Here is a 22,685-nt window from a genome sequence, read left to right on the forward strand (position 1 = left end):
AAATTATATCTTTATGATGCAAATTCTTTTTTTTAAAAAAAAAAAAATTTTTTTCTAACTAATTAACTCAGAACAAACATTAATAATGATTCATTGATTTTTGCGGAGTATTATTAAAATTATTAAATTATTAAAATTATTAAATTATTAAAATTATTAAAATTATTAAAATTATTAAAATTATTAAAATTATTAAAATTATTAAAATTATTAAAATTATTAAAATTATTAAAATTATTAAAATTATTAAAATTATTAAATTATTAAAATTATTAAAATTATTAAAATTATTAAAATTATTAAAATTATTAAGTCTTTACATATTAATAAAAATATTTTAAATTGTTAACAAAGTATTACGTCTATAAAAAAAGTAATTTGTAAAATTAAAGAAAAGATATCGGAATATTCATAGTGAATTTGATCGAGCAAATCGTGCTTGATTATTGATTGGTCCGAGACTCCGATCGATTGATCGAGCACCTATACCGGCTATACGAACCATGTGATCGATCAAATTTCATAATTCGGGCCAAAATTATTACTGACGAATAATCTACGAACACGTGCCATTTATCCAATTAAATATCTGATATGTTACACGTGATCAATCAACTATGATCGAAAGTCGATCGATCAATCCCGAATTTTTTTTTCTCTCAATAGTCAATATTCATTGTTATTTTACCATTTCATTGTCGTCAAGTATTGTGCAAATACTTTCGTATCAGGTATCTCACTTCATAATGGTAAATAATATTTGTTAGCACAAAAATGTTTTATAGCGTGTATTCAATTATTCAATTATTAAACTTTTTAACATTTTTTCCAACTCGTCACTTGGTTCGTTACGCTAAATAAAAACTACAAAATTACCATAAATAATGGATGTAATTAATATTGTACAGTTAAAAATAAAAGAAACCATATCATAAATGAAAATTGATCTGCAGTATATTTATCTGTTCGGGACGTTCATACATTACGTCATACGAACATTCTAACAACAAATAAACGATTGTCCTCCTTAAATTTTTAAAAATGATTTTAACAATAAAAAAAAAAAATTCATTGAACATCAACCACATCAAACTTAATACATTTTCCTTTTTTGAAAACATGAAAAACCACTATTAGGATAAGAAATTCCGAAAAAGAAACAATTGTTTACAAAATAATGGATGCGTGGGTGGTACCTTTGTTGAACTTTTTCAGTAATATTTATTTAAGAAATCGGAGTTTAGCTTATGATTATCATAATGTGTCACACCATTTTCTTGTTTAATTATTTTCGCTTATTTCTGAGACAGTTTTCTAAAAAAAAAAATTGCATTATACATTTAAATATATCTCTTGCATTTTTTTTTTTTTTGCGCAAAATTACCAAAATTATTTATCGTTTTTTTTTTTTGTGAAATTTTTATTATTAATAATAATAATATCCGATAAAACTATTTTATGCCCGATAAAAACTAGAAAAAAAAAAATACTCTTATTATTGATCTGCAAAACTGTCGGTTAAATTTTAACCCTTTTGTGATTTTAATTAAAAGATATTGTATCGGGTTACACAACATTCACAAGTGTTTGCATTTTTTATAAAAAAAAAAAAAACGAAAAATTCTTTTTTTTTTCTTCTTTTTTTTTTCATGAAAAAAAAAATAAAAAACATGTCACAACTTACTGAAGATTGTTTAAGAATCATTTTTATTGAATTAAAAAATGATTCAAATACTTTATATTCATGTATTTTGGTTAATAGATATTGGTGTAGAATAGCTATACCAATATTATGGAAAAATCCTTATAATAATAAAAATATTTCAAATAATAATAAATTTTATAATACAATAATAAATTTTTTACCTGAAAATTCAAAACAATTTTTATTAGAAAATAATATTGAATTACCTTTTTTAAAAACATCCTCATCATCATCATCATCATCATCATCATCACAAAACAAATCATCAAACCAATCATCAAATCAATCATCAAATCAATCATTATTTAATTATATAAGTTTTTCATCACAAATTTCTTCAAAATTTATTAATAAAATTATAAAATCATTTTTATTAAAGAATGAATTTGATCTTGATAAATATAAAAAATTAGAAAAAGAAATTTACAAATTATTTATAAATAATTGTAAATTTATTAAAGATTTTATTTGGGAAACTACACAACCTTTATATAAATATAATGGAGTAACAAATTGTTTTTCACAACTTTGTATTTTAACTATTGATCTACAATTTGTGAATTCTGAATCATTATTTGGTATGTCAAAAATTTGTCAAAATATTGAAGATTTAAGAGTACATTATTATAGTTCAAAAAGAGATAGTCCAGGATTAATTAAATTTCTTGAAATTCAAAGAAATTTAAAATCATTATATTTACATTTTAAGATTAAAAGTATTAGGAAACAATCTATAAAATTAAGTGAAATTATTGAAAGTAAATCTAAAACATTAAAAAAACTTATTATTGGACCAACTATTACTTTAATTTCACCTAAATTTCTTCCATCATTAATAAATTTGGAACATTTAGAATTTACTAATAGTATGAATATGTTGAAAAAAGAGATTGTAGAATTACAAGAATGGGAAAATTATTTATCTATTACATCATTACCAAAACTTCGATATATTAAAACTGGATTATGTTTACCTATTAGTAACGATTATAAATTAATTGAAAATTCTCATGGTAATATAAGAGAAATTAATATATGTAGACGTCGTTTTAATAATAAACGAGATCCTTTACATTCAGAAAAATTAATTGAAATAATTTCTAAATATTGTCCAAAAGTTGAAAGTTTAACTATTGATGCAGAACTTAAAAATTTGAATGGAATAAGAGATATTTTATTAAATTGTTCACAATTGAAAAAAATTAAACTTTCATCATGTAATAATAAATGGAGATTTATTATTTGTGATGAATTATTAGAAATTTTAATTAAATTATCATCAAATAATTTATATAGTTTTTCATTTAATAGATGGAAATTTTCAGTTGAAGGATTAGAATCTTTTTTTGAAAGTCGTAGGAATAAACATCCAATTATATTTAATATATATCCTGATCTTTGTCCATTTACTTTAGAACATCAATTGATTGTGAAAAAATATATTGATGAAGGAATAATTAAGAAAACAAATTGTCTTGAACATATTTTATTAGGAATTAACTTCCGTCCCTAGAATGGTCACGTGATTGTATCGACGACAACGCCATGTCGCCATGTCGATATGTCGAATGTATCATTTTTAAAATTGTAGTAATATTATTATAGAATTATGAATAAAAATTTTCTTTGAATAAATTTACTTAAAATTTACTTAAAATTTATATAATTAAAATTTATATAATTAAAATTTATATGATTAAAATTTATATAATTAATAAATGTCAAATGATCGTATTAAACTTCAAAAAACGGTATTTTGAGCAACCCACTTTATTATTTGTTTAAAGGAATTTTATTTTTTCCTAAGGGAATAAGGGAAAATTAATTAACAATTCCTATATTCCACTGCATACATTATATAAAACTATTCGTTATTGTTAATAATTTTTTTATTTTCATTTTTATAATCATAGTTATTAATAACAAAAGTATGCCAATATATTAGAAATCATATGATTTCAGTTTTATATCTGTTCTATCTGTTCTATTTGTTATAAGCATAACAATGAAAATCCCGATTATTGACGTTAGCTAAATTGATTGGATTGCGTGCTTGGTTGGTTGAAGTTTATTTAATTCATTTAATTCGTAAAAATACCAATTATATAAATTATATACCTATCTAATAATTCTAAAAAGTTATATTTATCCGATATAATAAATTTCCGATAACTAAATTCCATGATTTACCTTTAATTTACCATGTTGTTATCTTGGCTAATAATACCTTCGGAGGTAATCCTCTATGGTGATCATATGTTAATTAAAATGATTGACTCATGACATAGTATGAGAGTAATGAGTGAAGATTTTAATTGGTGCTAATCATCAATTTCAATAAATGATTTTTTGTTACTTCTAACCTTTTAAGTTCATAAATGGGCCAATATTTTAGAGGTGACATTTATTACTTGGGCGTGACAAAATTTTTTGGTGGTATCTAAAAATTTATGAACGATAAGGCATGTGAACGTACAATGACGAATATTCTTGTTTATCTTAATTTATTGTAATTATTACAGTAAATATTTGATTTTTAATTTTTTCGTATTTTGCCAAGTCTATTTATCGTTCGTTGGAAACTATACATACATGTTTGCATCACATTGCCAATTTCTCAATGATGTACAACATACATGACGAGAGATGCAGTGATGCTAATGATCATGTGATAAATTCTCGTCATGTTCTATCGTATTTCCATACAAAGTTGATAATGTATTTTTAAAGCGAGTAAATATTAGGTCTAGCAATAAAAAAATTAATTTATCGTACGTTTACCTGCTGTCGTTTAGATTATTGATATATAGATTTGGTTAATTCAAATATCACAAGATCAAAGGAAATATTACATATAAATATACCTCGTTTCCGACTATTTATTTCGGAGTTCCAAAAAATTTTAATTTAATAACGGATCTTTCATACTTTATTCTTCTTTTTGTAATTTCCTTTGATGCAGTGAATAAAGTAATATTCCAATATTATTTGAATCCAAAGTATTATAAAGATCGACAAAATGACTTTTACAGGTCCCTATTGTCTATCGAGGAAATGTCTATCGAAATAAAAAAAGTGATTTATGCCCAGAAAATCGTCCATTTTTGATTGTCGATACTCTAAATATAGTATTTCGGATAATTTAAGTAATTTGATAAAAAAAAAAAAAAATTAAAAAAAGAAATTTTAACTTTAGGGTTTTACAAAATAATGATTCCCTTTGAAAATCAGCATAATAAATGTACAACATTATTATTATTGAACCGAAAAGCCCTTACTTTTTTTTTTAATTGATTTTTTTTTTTATAAATTTATATGATTTCGGAGTTGTAATCTTGGAAAGTGCCGAGAAAAAATAAATAACATGCCGTAAATTGTAGTATCATTGTGTTCTAAAATATCTGCACATTAATATTTTAATTGCATGTTTGGTCATTACATATGACGGAGTCTAAAACTTTGATTGAGATAAGAAAAAAAAAAAAAAAAAGCCATTTTAACTTATTTTTATTAAAAGATAAAAAGTTTTTTTTTCTAAAAAAAAAAAAGGTGTAGGATAAAGAAGTCAAAGAAGTCATTAAGTTTTTATGTTTTAATACATTTTGAGTCTGAATTCGTTATTTTTAGTGTAAGAAAAGAAAAATATTATAAATATTATTAACTTTAACGGGAATGTTACACCAAAAGAAATTCTTTTTCACATTTATTTTTAAATAAAAAAAAAGGGTTTACAAAATTAGTTATAGTAATATAAATACAATATAAATAATTATGCATGTTCATCATCAACGTAACTCATTTCAAATATTTTTTTATATTTCATATAGTAATACAGTATGGTAAAAAAAATGTTTACCGAATTTAACAATATATACAAAAGATTTCATTTTAAAAAAAAAATTATTTTTAATATTTTAAAACTATTTTTTTTTTTTCCCCAATTATTTAATTATTTACCAAAAAAGATGATTATTATTTATATTGTTCATCTGAAATGGATGTATGACTATATCACAAATTACTTTAATAGTTAATATAAAAAAAAAAAAATTCGAAGCATCAATGGTTATTATAATTTTTTTTTAATATATCTTGTGATCAATTTTTTTATTACCCAATCTGAATAATTAATCTTAATAATGAATAAAAAAAAATTATATAAATAACTCGATATTTTTCGGATTTTTTTTTTTACCATTCGGTTTGCGAAAATTTTTTCTTTTTATTATATTATTTTAATACTTAATTCTACATTCATTAAAAAAAAATTTTCTCATTAAATCAATTTTTATAATAACAACTATGGCAAAATCATTATTAGCTTTATTATTCGTAGCTTTATATTGTACTTCATACGCCAACGCAGGATATGAAGTAACATCTCCAACTACAGGAACTTTAATAAACGGTGGTGATTATGCCAGTGTTATTTGGAATATAAATAATGTTGGACCAACCGAAAAAACAGTTGACGTTATTTTAAATAATGGTCCCCCAGAAAATTTGGTACCTATATATACACTTTGTAAAGGAATTGATCCTAATGTCAAAAGTATGTGAACGAAATGTGAATGTATATCAAGAGAAAACTGTGTGTTTATTAAAATAAAAATATAAACTAATGGAACATATTTCTATTTAAATTTCTTCAGCATGCAATTTTCCTGTACCAGCTGACATTCCGACTAGGAATGATTACTCTATCGTTGTGGGAGGAATACCTGATAACTACGCATACAGCAACTACTGTAAGTGAAATTATTTTTTTTTAAAAAATTTCAAATTTTCATATCTAACACTCCTTTCACCGATTTTCTTCAGTTACCATTAAAGGTGTAGGGGAAATTCCACCAAATAATGGTTGCCCAAACATGGGAGGTCATGTATGCAACAGCGCTGATCTTGCGTGTTGTGGTGTAGATGGATTTTGTGGTATAGGTCCTAATTTCTGTGGTACTGGATGTCAACCTCAATTTTCTTTGGCTGGTTCTTGTGGTGGAGGGAAAGCTAAAAAACCTAAACGTAGAAGTATCTAGATTATTAATTTTCAAATAGATTATATATAAAAAGTTAATTTATCTTAATTATAATAATTTTGCAACTTAATTTCTTATGTAACGACAATAATGTGATATATTTTAATGCTTTTTTTTTAAAAAAAAAAAAGTTTTATATAATTATTAGTATATACAGTAAATTACCATATAAATAATAAAGTACGACTTCTGTTAAAGATAAATTAAAAAAATATACATTATATTATTATTATTATTATTTTGGTTTTTTTTTAAAAAAAAAAATTAAGATCATTTTGGAAAAAAAAGGGGCGAATTTCATTTTATGTTTGATGATTTACATCTGAAACCCATTTATAATTATGCTTGAAAGATTTTTTTTTTTATTGTACAATAAAAATTCGTGCATATTTTAAGAATAACTTTGTAAACATTCCTTTATCATTTCGAAACGTTTCATTAAATTTTCATCGTTTCGTCGCTTATTCGAATATACTCTTTAAAGTTTAATACTATCAGTATAGAAAGTTCTCGTTAGAAAAATGGAAGATCCGTTTATTCATTGACAAAAAACTTAAACTTTTTTTAGAAAAAATTTTTTTTTTAATTTTACAAAGTTTAGGCGTTTGTTTATTTTTAACATTTATTTTTGGATGTAAACAACAAACAAATATCTCTATGGTAAAATTGTTATAAAAAAAAATTTTTTTTTTAAAAAAAAAATTATAACTAACGTAAACTAAACGTAAAATTGATAATAATTTTATTTTTTTTTATAATTAAACATTTTTGTAAATATTTATTAAAATATAATAATAACGACAATGACCATTTTTTAGATAATAAAAATTATTTTTTTTCTAAAAAAAACTTATATATTTTGACAATAATAAATTAAAAAAAGATTATATATATATATATATATATACATATATTCTTTTCGCTTCCCAAATTTTATTCATCGTTATTTCGTACTATGGTTGTATAAAGTTTATGTTTATTTTATAGAAAATTGTTCTTTGTCTCGATTACTATTACGGTAAAAGCCTAAAAGGTTTTATTATTATAATGTTACGAGTATTCATAGTGGTTATTTTTAAGGGATAGCAAGATGCCAATTATATAAGGTTCAGGGATATGTTACTAATTATTGTTTTGTTATACACTTATACTAATGAATTATCCGACATTTTTATTATAATAGATAATGAGTTGAAACTCAAAATCGTTGAAATTTTGTCTCTTAACGAATGATCAAATCAATTTGATTATACAGGAACCATTACTAATTATGAGCACGTATTTTACAACGGATACTATGTCAATATTCAAATTATAAAATATTTTTTTTTTTTCAGCGTAACCTGTCACCAAAATTCACGTGATTTGTTTCATCACTCCCTTCGTTTCATAAGTAAATCCTTCATCATTCCCTAAATGTAAATCATGCGCCACACTTAATTTCAGTCAATTTACGTAATGCCGGCCATTTTGTGACATTTTTTTTTTCAGGTTACTTCGGTGAAAATCGTCCCCTACCCTACCTTGCTGCGCCTTTCCCATAAAAACTGTTTTCCGAATATTTTCCGTTATATTCTCTCATGAATCTGCTATGATCGACAATATTGAAGGTTACAAAGGGCTTACTTTGCGTAACAAAAAAATCGACACGTTAACAGTTAATACTAACGCACGCTGCGAATGCCAAACAATTACGATAAATATAACGAAAATATAAGTAAAATTCACTTGTAATGGGTATTTAACTTTAAATGAATCAACTTATTACATAAACTATTAAATATACTGTGCATGTAATTTGACGTATATGGGAAGTGGAAGTGTCGTTCACGCTAATTGGAAAATTAATCTTTTCACTTTAAAAACTCTCAATCATGATAAAACAAAGTTAAAAGAATTCGTTAATAAGGTACAGTTATATAGTGATATCAAATTAAAGATTTTCTTAAAACTTACAGATAGAATTACAAGAAAAAGTTGACTTATATGAAACAAATTACGCATCACGAAGGTAAGTCTTAACATGTGCCATATTATTTAAGTAAGTTACCTTTTTTTTTCAACGATTTAATCTTTTTTCGCTTATTATCGATAGTGGTACATTAAAAATGAACTTGATTGGAATAACAAATATCCATCTATCCATCACGATATCATTCACCGAATTTGGCAGATTTTGGATTATAAAAATTACTAAGGCGTGAAGTATAACAGTATTTTCCCTATAAAAAAAGTTCTGGAAAAAACTTCGATATTAAAATGAAAAAATTTTTATAGGAATGGTGGAATACCTATAGTTGTTAATATGACTCAAAAAGTTTAAACGATCAATGTTATAAGTTAATCGATATATAGTGTTGGAATTTTAATGTGGCAAATTTCAATAATTAATAGTTCTGACAACTATGATTATGAAGAAATTTGCAGACATTTTACTAGCGGAAGATAATCAAGATATTAATATCCGAGATATATATAAAGGATAATAAAAATGAAGTTATATAAGCCTTGTAAAATATTCGCAAATTTGCACTCTTAGATAATTGGTTGCTGATGCGGGTGTTCACCCAGATCGATTTATAATAAATGATACGTCTGCCTATAACATATTGGTTATAAATTTTTTCGGTCAATACGATATGATCAAGAATGTAACAGGGTGGGCTTTATTAACTAGATGACATTGAAAATATTTGAATTTATAAAATCAATTGACAGGAAATGATCATTGAAAATTTATGTTCAGTAGTCCGCTAGAAAGTTCTTTTTACGTAACTTTCTGAGTAATAATGGTCTTAGTAGTACAACTGATCAGCCGGATCACGATCACGAATTCATTTGAAGAGATTAAATGTTTTAATTTTACAAAATTTATATGCAATACATTTTCTGTCATGTTGTTCTAAATAATCTAAATGTTTGTTTTATTTTAAGTATTGTTTTACTATTCTACTTAATACCATTGGACTAAAAACAAAAAGTGATATCAAAAGTTAATATTGGCAAGATTTCATGAAATATAATCCTATAAAGTCTATTACGTGTGAATCTATTATCATTCTATTCCGTTTCTAAATGTTTGCTAGAATGATTCTCTTGTAAGGTAAATTTTATATAAACAGGACCCAAAAATATATAAAAAGGTTTGCGTACAATCTGCAAAAATAAAAAATCATGAAAATCTTTCCTTTTTAACAAGATAATTCCTGGTGGAAGTTATCGCCTTTTTGGGACGATGACCGAAATTATCATAATTCCGGCTCTGAAAATAAATGCGTACAACTAATAGTAAAATTTTTTGACTGTCTCTGATACTTCGGGGTATATAAACATGTATTGTTAAAATATTTTAAATAATAAAATATTTATATATTTTAGAGCTTATGAAATTGATTTAATGTTGCGTGTTGTAGGTAAATTAACATTTATACGTAGAATTACGAAATTACGAAATTGAATAATGAGAGTGCTGTTGTATTTAAATCACATCACTTCATCAATCAAATAACTTTTTACTAAACAAAATTTTGATAATACACAGTGAAATTCGATATAATGGAACCATCCGTTCCATTAGTAAAATTTGTCAATACCCAGTTATATCAAAAATTCTGATATATCGAGGGTAAATTAATTATACGATATAGTAATCCGTTCTTTCCGATATATCAAGATTTTACTTATGATCCGTTATACCGAGTTCCGGTATATCGAATTTCACTGTGTAAATACAAACTTTATATGTAACATTTGTTTTAGTCATTTAAAGCCCAATAATATAAAATTAAATCACATTTTTATGTAATGATTTATTTCAACAAAATCATAGCGTATCTGAATTTTGAGTCATAAATACTATGTATATTACATATTTTGAAAGGGTATCGGCATTTAAAAATAATTAATTGTTAGTAACTATGCACTAAATTTTTTATTTCTTTGATCAAAGTGTTTTTTTTTAACTTAATGAATCATTACTCAATCATACATTACTATATATTCGTAATGAATATAAAATGACTAATTAGATCATAAAATATTGTATAAAATGTTCTAGACAACATGCTTTAATCAATTCACCTCTTACCAGTACGAATTATGAAGTTAATACATCTTTAATTATTTTAACTAGTCGGGATAAATTGTATTACAGCCAGCTCTTTTACATAGAACTTTACGTCATTTTGAAATAAAATTAATGGTCTTGGAATAATTAAGGCAGGGTGTAACGTCGAGAATCTCAATGGGAGGAATTCTGCCAAGTAAAGGTCCTCCCGCATGTTTCGTCACCAGAGATATCGAGCAGCTGACCGAAAATGGTGGAATTGGATGGTCAACACTGTATGATCGCTTTATCAAAGAGATTAACAACCTACTTGGACCGACCACAGATAGATCGCTGAAGAGTAGGAACAATAAACAATTTAGGAAACCATTTATTTTACAAACTTACCATTTATGTGACAACTAACATAAGCAAAAGTGTGAAATTAATGTAAATTTATTCTGCATTCAGATTTATTATAATAAGCATAATTCATGAATAAGTTGATTACATAAAATAATATATATTTTAAAAAGGGGAGCTAATTTATTATTGACTTCTACTAAATTTGGATATTTTTACTATTTATGAATATTATATAACGAATTTAAGCTCTTTTCAGCTTCTTGACATCCATTTTCTATAGCTTTTTTATACCAATAAATAGCATTTTCTATATTTGTTTCAATTCCTTTACCTTTTTCATAAAAGGATGCAAGGCTTAATTGAGCATTAACATTTCCTCCTTTTGCAGCCATTCTATAATATTTAAATGCCTTTTCTTCATTATTTTCAACTTCATTCCCATAATCATATAAATATCCAATTTTATATTGAGCATCTATAAATCCTTGATCAGCTGATTTTTTATAAAATTCAAATGCTCTCATTTCTTCAAAATCAATGCCTTTTCCTAATTCATAACATTCACCTAATTTATATAATGCATATTTATTGTCATGCTCTGCAGCTTTGTGGTACCAATAATTAATTTTACCAATTTCATCTAAATTATTTGTTAATTCATCATTGCCATTATTAAGGTAATATTGTATAGTTCTACGGTTTTCATAACCAGCTGCTTCATTATATAATTCAAACCCCTTTTCTTTATTAATTTCAGTCCCAATACCATTTACATAATAATATCCAAGTAGAAACTTTGCTTCCAGAAATCTATTTTCAGCTGATTTTTTATATAATTCAAAAGCCTTAAATTCATCTTTATTTACACCAATTCCTAGTTCATAACATTTGCCTAATTCATATTGTGCAATCTCATTTTCGCTTTCTGCAGCTTTTTGATACCAATGAATAGATTTATCTAAATCTTTTTTTGTTCCATAACCATCACGATATAGGTGTCCCAAGCAACATTTTATATTACTTTCAGATGTTTTTTTAATACATGATTCGAACAATTTTTTACATATGACAATTGCTTTTGCTTTGTCAACTTCAGTCCCAATACCATTATAATAATAATATCCAAGACTCAATTGGGCATCTAAATATTCTTTTTCAGCTGATTCTTTACAATATTCAAAAGCTTTAGTTTCATTTTTTTCAACATATATTCCATGCATATAGAAAGAATGCATGTAAAATTGTGCCATTTCATTACCATTTTCTGCTGCTTTATTAAACCAGTGCATAGCTCTTTTATAATCTGTTTCTGTACTGTAACCGGTACAATATAAACTACCAAATAAAAGTTGTGCTTTACTATCTCCATTTTCAGCTTCAATTTTACATAATTCAAATACTTTTTTATATAGTTCAGAAGCTTTTATTTTATCAATTTCAACTCCAATTCCCTTATCATAATAATATCCAAGTAGATATAGTGCTTTTAAGTATTCTTGATCGGCTGATTTTTTACAATATTCAAAAGCTTTAACATAATCTTTTTCGATTCCATTTCCAAATTTATAACATTGACTTAATTTATATTGTGCTACTTTATTACCATTTTCTGCAGCTATTTTAAGTAATTCATATGCTTTTGTAATATTTGTCACTGTACCAATACCTTGAATATAGCAATGTGCAAGTAGCAATTGTGCATCTGTATTCTCTTGATCGGCCAATTTTTTATAACATTCAAAAGCTTTACTGTTATCCTTTTCAACTCCTTTTCCAAGTCTATAACATTGACCTAAATTAAATTGTGCAAATTTATTTCCATTTTCTGCTGCTTTATTATACCAGTAAATAGCTTTTTCCAGATCTTGTTCTGTGCCATCCCCGTGTTCATAAGATGTTCCAAGCTCATTCTGTGCATTAGTCTGTCCTTTTTCGGCTGCTATTTTATATAATTCAAATGCTCTTGTTTTATTTACTTCAATTTCAATTCCAGAATAATAAAATTTTCCAAGTTCATATTGTGCATCTTCATATCCTTGTTCGGCTAATTTTTGAAATAATTTAAAGGCTTTTCTTTTATTTTGTTCTACTCCTTTACCATCCTTATAACATTGACCTAAATAATATTGTGCTGCTTCATATCCACTTTCTGTTGCTTTTTTGTACCAATAAAAAGCTTTTTCAAGATTTTTTTCTGTAACTTCTCCATTTTCATATAAAATTCCAAGATTATATTGTGCAACATTGTGATCTTTTTTAGCGGCAATTTTATATAATTCAAATGCTGTTACTTTATTAATATCAATTCCAATCCCTTTATCATAAAAATCTCCAAGTTGAAATAGTGCATCCTTATATCCTTGTTCAGCTGATTTTTGATATAATTTAAAAGCTTTTCTTACATTTGTTTTCACTCCTTTACCATTTCTATAACAATTGCCTAAATTATATTGTGCAAGTTTATTTCCATTTTCTGCCGCCCTCTGAAAGTAAGAAATTGCTTGTTTATAATTTTCTCCATTATAATTATTCATTCCAATTTGTCTTAATCCTTCAAAATATATTGTTTTATGAATTTTGATTTCTATATATTTATTTTTTTTAATATTAGATTTTTTATTATAATTTTGTTCAAGAATATGTTTTGCAATGATATTTCCGTTACTGGCTGCTTTCTCATACCAGTAACAAGCTTGAGATTTATCAATTATACTTGATCCAACTCCATAATAAAAACAATTTCCAAGTTGGATTTGAGCATCTGTAATTTCTTTTTCTGATAATGTTGTGTAATACTTCAATGCTTTAGATTCATCTTTTTCTATTCCTTTTCCTAATCTATAACAATTTGCAAGATAAAGCTTTGCAGTTGTATTTCCATTGTTGGCTGCCTTTTGATACCATTCAATAAATTTATTTTCATTATTCTCAGTTCCAATATTAAATTCATAACAATATCCTAAATAAAATTGTCCAATAATACTTTCATTTTCTGCAGCTTTTTGATACCACTTAAATGCTGAATCTTTATTTTGTTCAGTTCCATACCCATCATTATAACATTTAGCAAGATAAACTTGAGCTATTGAATAATTATCATCTGCAGCTTTTAAAAATAATTCAAATGCCTTAATACTATTATTTTCTTCCATTTCAATATCATAATAATAAAATAATCCAAAAAACCAAATATATTTTGGTTTATCCTGATTTTCTGTAAGCCAGTTCACAAGATTATTTGTAATTTGATTTAATTGTTGTATTTTTTGATTGATCAATTCTTGAATTTGATCAAAAGTATAACCCATATCATGCTTTTTAATAATAACTGAAATTAATTCATCAACAATTATATGATTAATATTATTTTTAAATGTTGAATCAAATGAATTTCTTGATTTTGTTTGAATAGGATCCGCAATACTTGAATGAATGGATGATTGATCTTGTAAAATAGAACTATTTTCATAATTACTTATATTATCTAATATGTTGTCCAAAATCAAATCATCATTTATATCTAAAGATTTTTGTAATAAACTATTTTCTCTTTCCTCAATAATATCATTATAGTTATTAACTACGTGATATTGATCAGGAAAAATTAATAACTTAAGAATTAAAACAACATCTTTTATATTTGGGCGTTCATCTGGCTCATGTTTCCAACATTCTTATTAAAATATATAGATAAATTAATAATATTATTAATTAACTTAATAAAAATTAAAAAACTATAATTACCTCTATATAGATTACTATATTTAATAGGAGTTCCTTCAATAATTTTTTCTCTCGCTCCCCCTTGTATAGCTAAGACCAAACTTATATCATATTCCACATCCTCTGCATAAAATGGTCGACGGCCACTTGAGATTTGCCACATTAAAACTCCCACGCTATATACATCAGATTTTTTATTTAACTTGTAATTTTCATCTTTATTACAATTATTATATTTTTTATTATTAAAACTTTTTGGGTCCACATATGGCACAACACCAAACATTCCTGACATGTTACTTGATTCAGCAATTTTTTTTGATAGTCCAAAATCTGCTATCTTAATACTTTTCTGATGTATAAGTATGTTACTTGCATGCTTTAATTAAATAAAAAGCTGACATTAATTTTTGAATTATCTATAAATCAAATCGAATAATTTAAAAAAATCTGATACATTACCAAATCGCGATGAATAATATCATAATTATGAATATATTCTACAGCACTTGTTAATTGGAATGCTAGTTGAAATTTATCATCCCAATTAAGTTCATTAAAATGGTTATTTAAGTAAGTTTTTAATGTACCACCATCGGCGTATTCCAAAACTAGGGAATATTTTTTCTCTGAATATTTACGTACAAAAAGTGATGATTATATCGACATACCGTATTAATAAAAAAATAACTGAACATTTAAAAATAGTATATTATACTAAAGCTTACCAGCTTCTATTCTCGTAATTCCACAGAGTCTTAAAATATTTTCATGAAAATCCACTTTTTTTTGTAATTTTATCTATGTAAGAAGTTTATAAATACCGAATATTTAATAAAAATTCATATAAATTTTAAGTCTGTTTATAAATTGTATACCTCATTAATAACTTCTTTTAGCGTAGTTTTATCAAGACTGAAAGATTTTAAAGCAAAAAGATTTTCAGTATTTTTCCAATTAGCACGAACTACAATTCCATATGAACCACTTCCTATCGGACTTAAATTATTAAATTCCGAATATTCATAATAGTTGAAATATTCGTTAGCAATCGATTTTTCTAACCAATCGATACAATCACTTGATTTCTTAAAGTCAGTTTCATTTGACATTATTAAGAATATTTTATATTTTGCTTTTTTAGTTTCAGAATATAAAGAATCTTACGTTTCTCAATTAATGATCGGCGAAATTTAAATTGCCCATTGTTACATGACAAACTGGTACTACATTAGTGCTACTACTCGGATTGACTTTTAAGGAAAGTTAACAAAGGGAATGAAAGAATGAATTTGTCAAATATAGGAAAATCAGCAAAGCAATAAAGAATTGATAATTAAGGAAAAGTTTTTCCAAGCTCAACTGCGTCACCCATTAATATTGCCCTTGTAAAAAAAAGTCAATCCGCTTTTACATCCCATCTTTAGCCTTATGTCACGGAATTTATTAAGTGAAAGGCTCATTTTTACGGAGTTTTTACGGATAAAATTTTAAATTTATAAGGTACGTGTAGCATAATATTATGCATGATCATATAACCATATGATCAATAGACATAAGTCAATCAAGTCATCAGATTATTTATTGTTTTATTTCATTTATTCACTCTTACCTCACTCTTACTCCTTTCTTTTTCTCGTTCCCCTCTCTTTGTTCTTATTCTTTCCGTTCCTTTTCTTCTCTCTCACTCTTATCACTTCCGGCGAAGTAGCTAATTAAACTTATCTTTCTCTTTTTTTATTCTACTTTACAGTTGATTATTTTTTTAAAAAAAAAAATTTATTTAAAATTGTATTTTATTCTTTATATATAATGTATATATATTTTGCTGGGTTAATATATCTTTCCTCTCACACACTCTCCCTTACCTGGCTGGAGTTAAATCTTCTCTTACATTGCAGGACTATAATGTTTTTGTTAGAGAAAGTATGTTAAATGGGGTGGTCAGTAACTGGCAGTCCCTACGTTAAATTCCTTAACTCCTATTCGTTTTCTTGGTAAATAAGCGAATTTCCTTTTATTAATTGATCGTTACACTGATTCTTGCTCCTCATATATACATTAATATTATAAGTACTTTTTCTGAGACTGATGAGTCAATAATTTTATGATATTTTTATTTTATTTTTTTTCTAATAAAGAAATTTAACCGAAAATAATTTATTATTAAAATCATTTTTTTTTTTAAGGAAAAAAAATAAAAATTATAAGTCCATTACTGAAATCTTGTTCTCCATACAATATAGTAACTGCAATACTGCATAGTAAAATATGCAGTCATTGCATACTATTAATGCATCTTAGAGAAATTTAAGTTTCTGCAAAGTTTAAAAACGATTTTACTGAACAATTCATTCATTGATGAAGGCGCAACTGATCGCAGCAAATGGGATACAAAACAAATTTTTTTTTTATGATTGTTTATCAGTTAATATTAATCTAACAAATTTTATTTGTTTAAATTATTCTTTTTGTTAATAATTATGTGAATTAAGAATACATAAAAGTAACTTATATAAGTCCGCCTTTACTAATTAGTCATTTTTAACATTAAATGTTACGAAGATTTGTTTTTGAAAAGATTTGTTTATATGAAAATAAATCAAAATATTTATGTTGATTGTAGGTATTAGAAATTTGCATAATTTTCTTACGTATTTTAATTTTAACGAGAAATACTTATTAAATATTAGCTCAATGTGCTCTCGTTACATAGTAGAAATTATGTACGTTAGATCACATTTTGAATCTTGAACAAATTAAACTACGGACAACAGGACGATGACAAATATTAAATGAAAATTATACAGAAGTAGTTAGTTAACACTACATCACTACATTTAATAAAATCAAAATCAAAAATATATATGAATCACTTAGTAAAAATTAATTTAATAATTTATATAAATTCGTTCATGATTTCGTTGCAAAATTGACACTGGTTACACAAAGTTTATAAAGTTTGAGGCTTGTTAGTTAAAATACTAAGTGAAGCTCTAAGCAGTATCCTAACAAAATTGAGAACAACTATAAACGTAAGTTTATTGATATAAAATTTGACGATTGATTTTTAAGAAATTATTTGTTAAATTTTTTTTTTCTTTTCTATTTTATTGAGAAAAATGTAAATGTGAAAATAATAGTGTAAGAAATAAAATTATGTCTACGCAATTCCAAAGAACTGGACAGTAAAAAAAATCTACAAAGCGTTTAATTTGCTGTAAAATTTATTTTCTAACAAAAGTAATAATAGATATTCACGTGACAAATAATCAATTGACCGAAATTTCCCGAGATCTTCCGGATCTTGTGAAATCAGCTGTTAAACTTTAATAATGCTTGTACTGTCGGAATTTACCCAATTTAGAATGGGAAAAAACCTCCATTTAGAAATCGACTAACCGGGGAAGTCAAAATATCGATCTGATCTTGAAAAAATAAGCACTTAATGTATAACCTATTTAATTTTAAGGAAATGCCACCCCGTCAAAGAAAAAAAAAGGATCTTCATAAATAATCGATTCGCCTAATTTATTGTTGTACATCAATTTTTCTTTTGGGTAACAAATTTTTACACGAACTAAGCCACCATAATATATTACGTATTATTATTTTACGTCATTTGCATAACAATTAAAAAAAAAAAATTTTTTTTTTTGTCAAAACAATGTCAAATGAAACTGACCTTAACGAAACGAATATTGATTGGTTAGAAAATTCAATTAATAAAGAATATTTAAACTATTATGAATATTCCGAATTCAATAATATACAACCGATAGGAAATGGTTCTTATGGTAGAGTCGTTCGTGTTAGTTGGAGGGATACTGAAAGATTGTTCGCTTTAAAAACTTTTAATGATGATAAGTTAACGTTGAAAGAAGTCATAAATGAAGTATATATAAGAAAAAAAAATGATATATCTATTAATTTAATGAGTAAATTAACAACTTTTCCTTTTTTTTTTATAGATAAAGTTACATAAAAAAGTTGATTTCCATGAAAACATTTTACGATTCTGTGGTATTACAAAGAAAGAAAAAACTGGTAAGTTCTTCTCAATAATGTATTTTATCTTTATGAAGTTATATTTTTATTATTTTAAATGAACAATTATTAAAATTTTTTTTTTTCGTGCGTGTTTTATATTCAAGAAAAAAAATATACATTAGTTTTGGAATACGCTGATGGCGGTACATTAAAAAGTTACTTAAATGAAAATTTTAAAGAGCTCAATTTGGATGATAAATATCAGTTAGCTTTTCAACTGGCTAATGCAGTAGCATGTTTACATGAACTTGAGATTATTCATCGAGATCTAGTAAATATATAAATATATTTTTATTTATTATTATTTATAAAAAAAAAATATGTAACTAATTATTACATCTTTATTTAGCATTCAGCTAACGTTCTTATACATCAAAAAAGTATTAAATTGGCAGACTTTGGTTTATCGAGAAAAATTGCTGAAGGATCAAAAGATACTTCGAAAATATGTGGCATCATACCCTATATTGATCCAAAAAGTTTTAGTGATGAAAATTATAAATTAAGTAAAAAATCTGATGTTTATAGTATTGGAGTTTTAATGTGGCAAATTTCTAGTGGATGTCCACCATTTTTCTCTGGTTCCACTAGTTATGATTTAAGTTTATGTTTCACTATAGCGAATGGTAAACGGGAAGAAATTATTGATGGAACTCCTGTTGAATTTAGTGATTTATATACACGTAAGAAATTATTAATTATAATTTATTGTTATTGTTTTTAAAGAAATGTTTTATTAATAAATATAAATTTTTTAATTAGGATGTTGGGATGACGAACCAGATAAACGTCCAAATATTCAAGAAGTCGTCTCGATTCTTAAAGATATAATTTTTCCTCAACAGAATCAACAGAATCATATAACTAGCGATAATACTATTGATGAGAAGAAAATCAATTCAGTGAGACTATTGGTTGAATCTATTTCAATTTCTGAATCAAATGAAAGAACCACTGATGTAAATGAAGATCTTGCTATATCAGGCAGTTATGGTAATTACGGAGATTTACAGTGTCAAACATCATCATCTCATCATCAATTAAACACAATTTATGAAAATGAATCAAATTCAAATGAACCAAATTCAAATGAATCAAATTCAAATGAATTAAATTTAAACGATTTAAGGAATATATTAAGTCAGGAAATGGTATTCTATGAATCAATATATTATAATACGATTATGGATACATTAATTCAACGTGTGATTAAAATACATAATGAAGGTGATAATTTTAATTTAATCAAACAGTTCATAATTAAATTACAACAATTGGATCATATTTCAGATAAACTTATAATATGGTTATTAAAAAACCAAAATAAACCACAGTATATTTGGATTCTTGGATTATTTTATTATTATAATAATAGTAGAGAAGATAATAGTATTAAAGCTTTTCAATTGTTTTCAAAGTTAGTAGTAGATATTATTTATCCTTTTGCACAATTTTATCTTGCTAAATGTTATTATGATGGATATGGAACTGAACAAAATGATGTTTTAGCGTTTAAATGGTATCAAAAAGCCGCAGAAAATGAGTGTATTATCGGTCAATATTATTTAGGTTATTGTTATAAAATTGGTATAGGAACAGAAATTAATGAGGAAAAAGCATTCGAATTTTATCAAAAATCGGCCATTAATGGTCATATTATTGCACAAAATAACCTTGGAATTTTGTATGAGAATGGTGAAGGTACAGAAATGGACCTGAATAAGGCTATTTACTGGTATGAACAAGCTGCAGATAATGGGAATTGTGTGGCACTATATAATTTAGGTCAATGTTATAAAACTGGAAAAGGTGTAGAAATAGATGAAAGAAAAGCATTTATGTATTATAAAGAGTCAGCTGATCAAGAGTATTTAGACGCACAATTTCAACTCGGATATTGTTATGATAAAGGAATTGGAACTGATATAAATACAGTCGAGGCTTTCTTTTGGTATAATAAAGCAGCTCAAAATGGGAATGAAGCTGCAAAATATAACTTAGGCCAGTTCTATAGATTGGGGATTGGAGTTGAAAAAAATGAAGCGAGAACATTTGAATTATATAAAGAATTAGCCGAAAATGGATATATTGATGCACAAAATAATCTTGGAGTTCAATATTTATATGGTAAAGGAATTGAAAAGAACCTAAATCAAGCTGCTTATTGGCTTCAGAAAGCGGCAAGTAATGAGAATGAAGCTGCACTATATAATTTAGGTGAATTGTTTGAATATGGAATAGGTGTTGATAAAGATGAAATTAAGGCATTTGATCTCTATAAAAAGTCTGCTGAAAAGGGACATATAGAAGCAAAGTTTCAACTTGGATATTGTCATATAAATGGTATTGGAATTGGAATCAATAAAGAAAAAGGGTTGGAACTATACAATGAAGCAGCTGGTAAAAGTTTCATAGAAAATGAAGAAGAAATTGTATATGACTTAGATGAAGTTAATCATTGGTATCATAAAGCCGCAGAAAATGATAATGAGTACGCATTATATAAATTGGGTGAGTCATATGAATTTGGAATTGGTGTTCAAAAAGATGAATGCAGAATGTTCTATTTTTATAAAAAATCTGCCGACCAAGGATATGTTGATGCTCAATATAAGCTTAGATATTGTCATGAAAAAGGAATCGGAATTGATATTAATAAAGAAAAGGCGGTAGATTTATAGTAGTATGAAAGGTTGGGATGGTTAATGGACTAACAATTTTCACTTTTACAGATTTTTTTGTATACTAATCAATATTTAATACATTAATTTCGGAAAATACTGGTACTTTTTAATTATATTATATTTAAGTAATAAATTTATTTATATCATAATTTTGAAAAAATGTATTTATATAGAATAGCTGCTAAAGGGGGGGAACTTTGATGCGCAAAAAGGCCTTGCGCTTTTATATAAGAAAGGTAGAAAAAGATTTGGTAATACAGTAGAAAATGGATGAACGTTAATAAAATAAATAATCATAGTGACATTGAGTCACTATTAATAATTTATGTCATATCATAAACCGCAGATTTGTCATCATTATTGTAAGTTACGATCGATACTGCTTCGGTGACTGTATCAGATGTATTACAATTTTTTTTAACTTATCTTTTACTTTATTTAGGAAGACTTGGATAATATTGTATTAGGAGCTTCTTTCAGATTTAAATCTATAATTTGACGTTTTTATATTCTCATGTAATATTTTCCACCAGTATTGTCAATAATTAATCATATATTGTAACTAATTATTAAAATATTATAATGAAATAAATACTACTGTTATTTGTATAGTTACGCTTTAGATTGATTACTGCGCTTGATAATTTATTATCCCTAGATTGATGTAAGTTGTAACTCAAAATAATCATGAACATCATTATAAGCCTTAGTTTTACTACTGAAATTAAGATGCACTTATTTAGTTTAATATTATCGATTGATTTGCATTACGTAACATCTATACTTATCTTTCGTTAGTATAGCGCTTCGTTGGACAATCAAATTTACCATAAATATGAATGAACTTGTATATCATTATACTGCGCATAGTTTTTCACTTTCTTTCCTGATCAGATAGTGATGTAATTGTGTTCAAGTATCACATTCAATAATGAAATCAATAGAATTATGATGAATTTGACATAAATTCATTATTTTTATGATAGTGAAAATTTGGATAAAAGTTAAAAAAGCATTTGTTTAATTTAATTTTTAATTTTATTGAAAGTTATAGAAAACTGAGATATAATTTAAAT

General features: G+C 25.4%; 5 protein-coding genes across 5 annotated transcripts; 4 read left to right on the forward strand and 1 right to left on the reverse strand.

Moving 5' to 3' along the window:
- Positions 1–1,649: 1,649 nt before the first annotated feature.
- OCT59_028753 (uncharacterized protein) lies at positions 1,650–3,403 on the forward strand (the record flags this gene model as incomplete). Its single annotated transcript, XM_025327744.2, has 1 exon — positions 1,650–3,403. The coding sequence occupies one exon, from the start codon at positions 1,650–1,652 to the stop codon at positions 3,216–3,218; it is 1,569 nt and encodes a 522-aa protein (XP_025169709.2). The 3' UTR covers positions 3,219–3,403.
- A 2,495-nt stretch (positions 3,404–5,898) lies between these two features.
- Positions 5,899–6,957, forward strand: OCT59_028754 (uncharacterized protein). Its single transcript, XM_025321123.2, has 3 exons — positions 5,899–6,257; positions 6,358–6,453; positions 6,527–6,957. Exons 1-3 carry the CDS (start codon positions 6,008–6,010, stop codon positions 6,739–6,741), a joined length of 561 nt encoding a protein of 186 aa, XP_025169708.1. The 5' UTR covers positions 5,899–6,007; the 3' UTR covers positions 6,742–6,957.
- A 1,591-nt stretch (positions 6,958–8,548) lies between these two features.
- OCT59_028755 (uncharacterized protein) lies at positions 8,549–9,064 on the forward strand (the record flags this gene model as incomplete). The annotated part of the gene is made up of 4 exons (XM_066147529.1): positions 8,549–8,650; positions 8,700–8,752; positions 8,837–8,941; positions 9,019–9,064. The coding sequence occupies 4 exons, from the start codon at positions 8,549–8,551 to the stop codon at positions 9,062–9,064; spliced, it is 306 nt and encodes a 101-aa protein (XP_065994230.1).
- Positions 9,065–11,367: 2,303 nt separating this feature from the next.
- Positions 11,368–15,987, reverse strand: OCT59_028756 (uncharacterized protein; the record flags this gene model as incomplete). The annotated part of the gene is made up of 5 exons (XM_066147530.1): positions 11,368–14,825; positions 14,897–15,254; positions 15,338–15,504; positions 15,604–15,676; positions 15,754–15,987. The coding sequence occupies 5 exons, from the start codon at positions 15,985–15,987 to the stop codon at positions 11,368–11,370; spliced, it is 4,290 nt and encodes a 1,429-aa protein (XP_065994231.1).
- A 2,555-nt stretch (positions 15,988–18,542) lies between these two features.
- Positions 18,543–22,108, forward strand: OCT59_028757 (uncharacterized protein; the record flags this gene model as incomplete). The annotated part of the gene is made up of 2 exons (XM_066147531.1): positions 18,543–18,770; positions 22,052–22,108. The coding sequence occupies 2 exons, from the start codon at positions 18,543–18,545 to the stop codon at positions 22,106–22,108; spliced, it is 285 nt and encodes a 94-aa protein (XP_065994232.1).
- Between the last annotated feature and the right edge of the window lie 577 nt (positions 22,109–22,685).

Source organism: Rhizophagus irregularis, chromosome 8 (genome assembly GCF_026210795.1).
Source record: "Rhizophagus irregularis chromosome 8, complete sequence".
NCBI classification, from domain to species: domain Eukaryota; kingdom Fungi; phylum Glomeromycota; class Glomeromycetes; order Glomerales; family Glomeraceae; genus Rhizophagus; species Rhizophagus irregularis.

Bases quoted from the DNA above. Each gene is read 5' to 3' on its own strand.
- OCT59_028754 (XM_025321123.2), top strand. From the start codon at position 6,008: ATGGCAAAATCATTATTAGCTTTATTATTCGTAGCTTTATATTGTACT. The intron at 6,258-6,357 runs GTATGTGAACGA...AAATTTCTTCAG, and splicing joins AATTGATCCTAATGTCAAAA to CATGCAATTTTCCTGTACCA. The intron at 6,454-6,526 runs GTAAGTGAAATT...GATTTTCTTCAG, and splicing joins CTACGCATACAGCAACTACT to TTACCATTAAAGGTGTAGGG.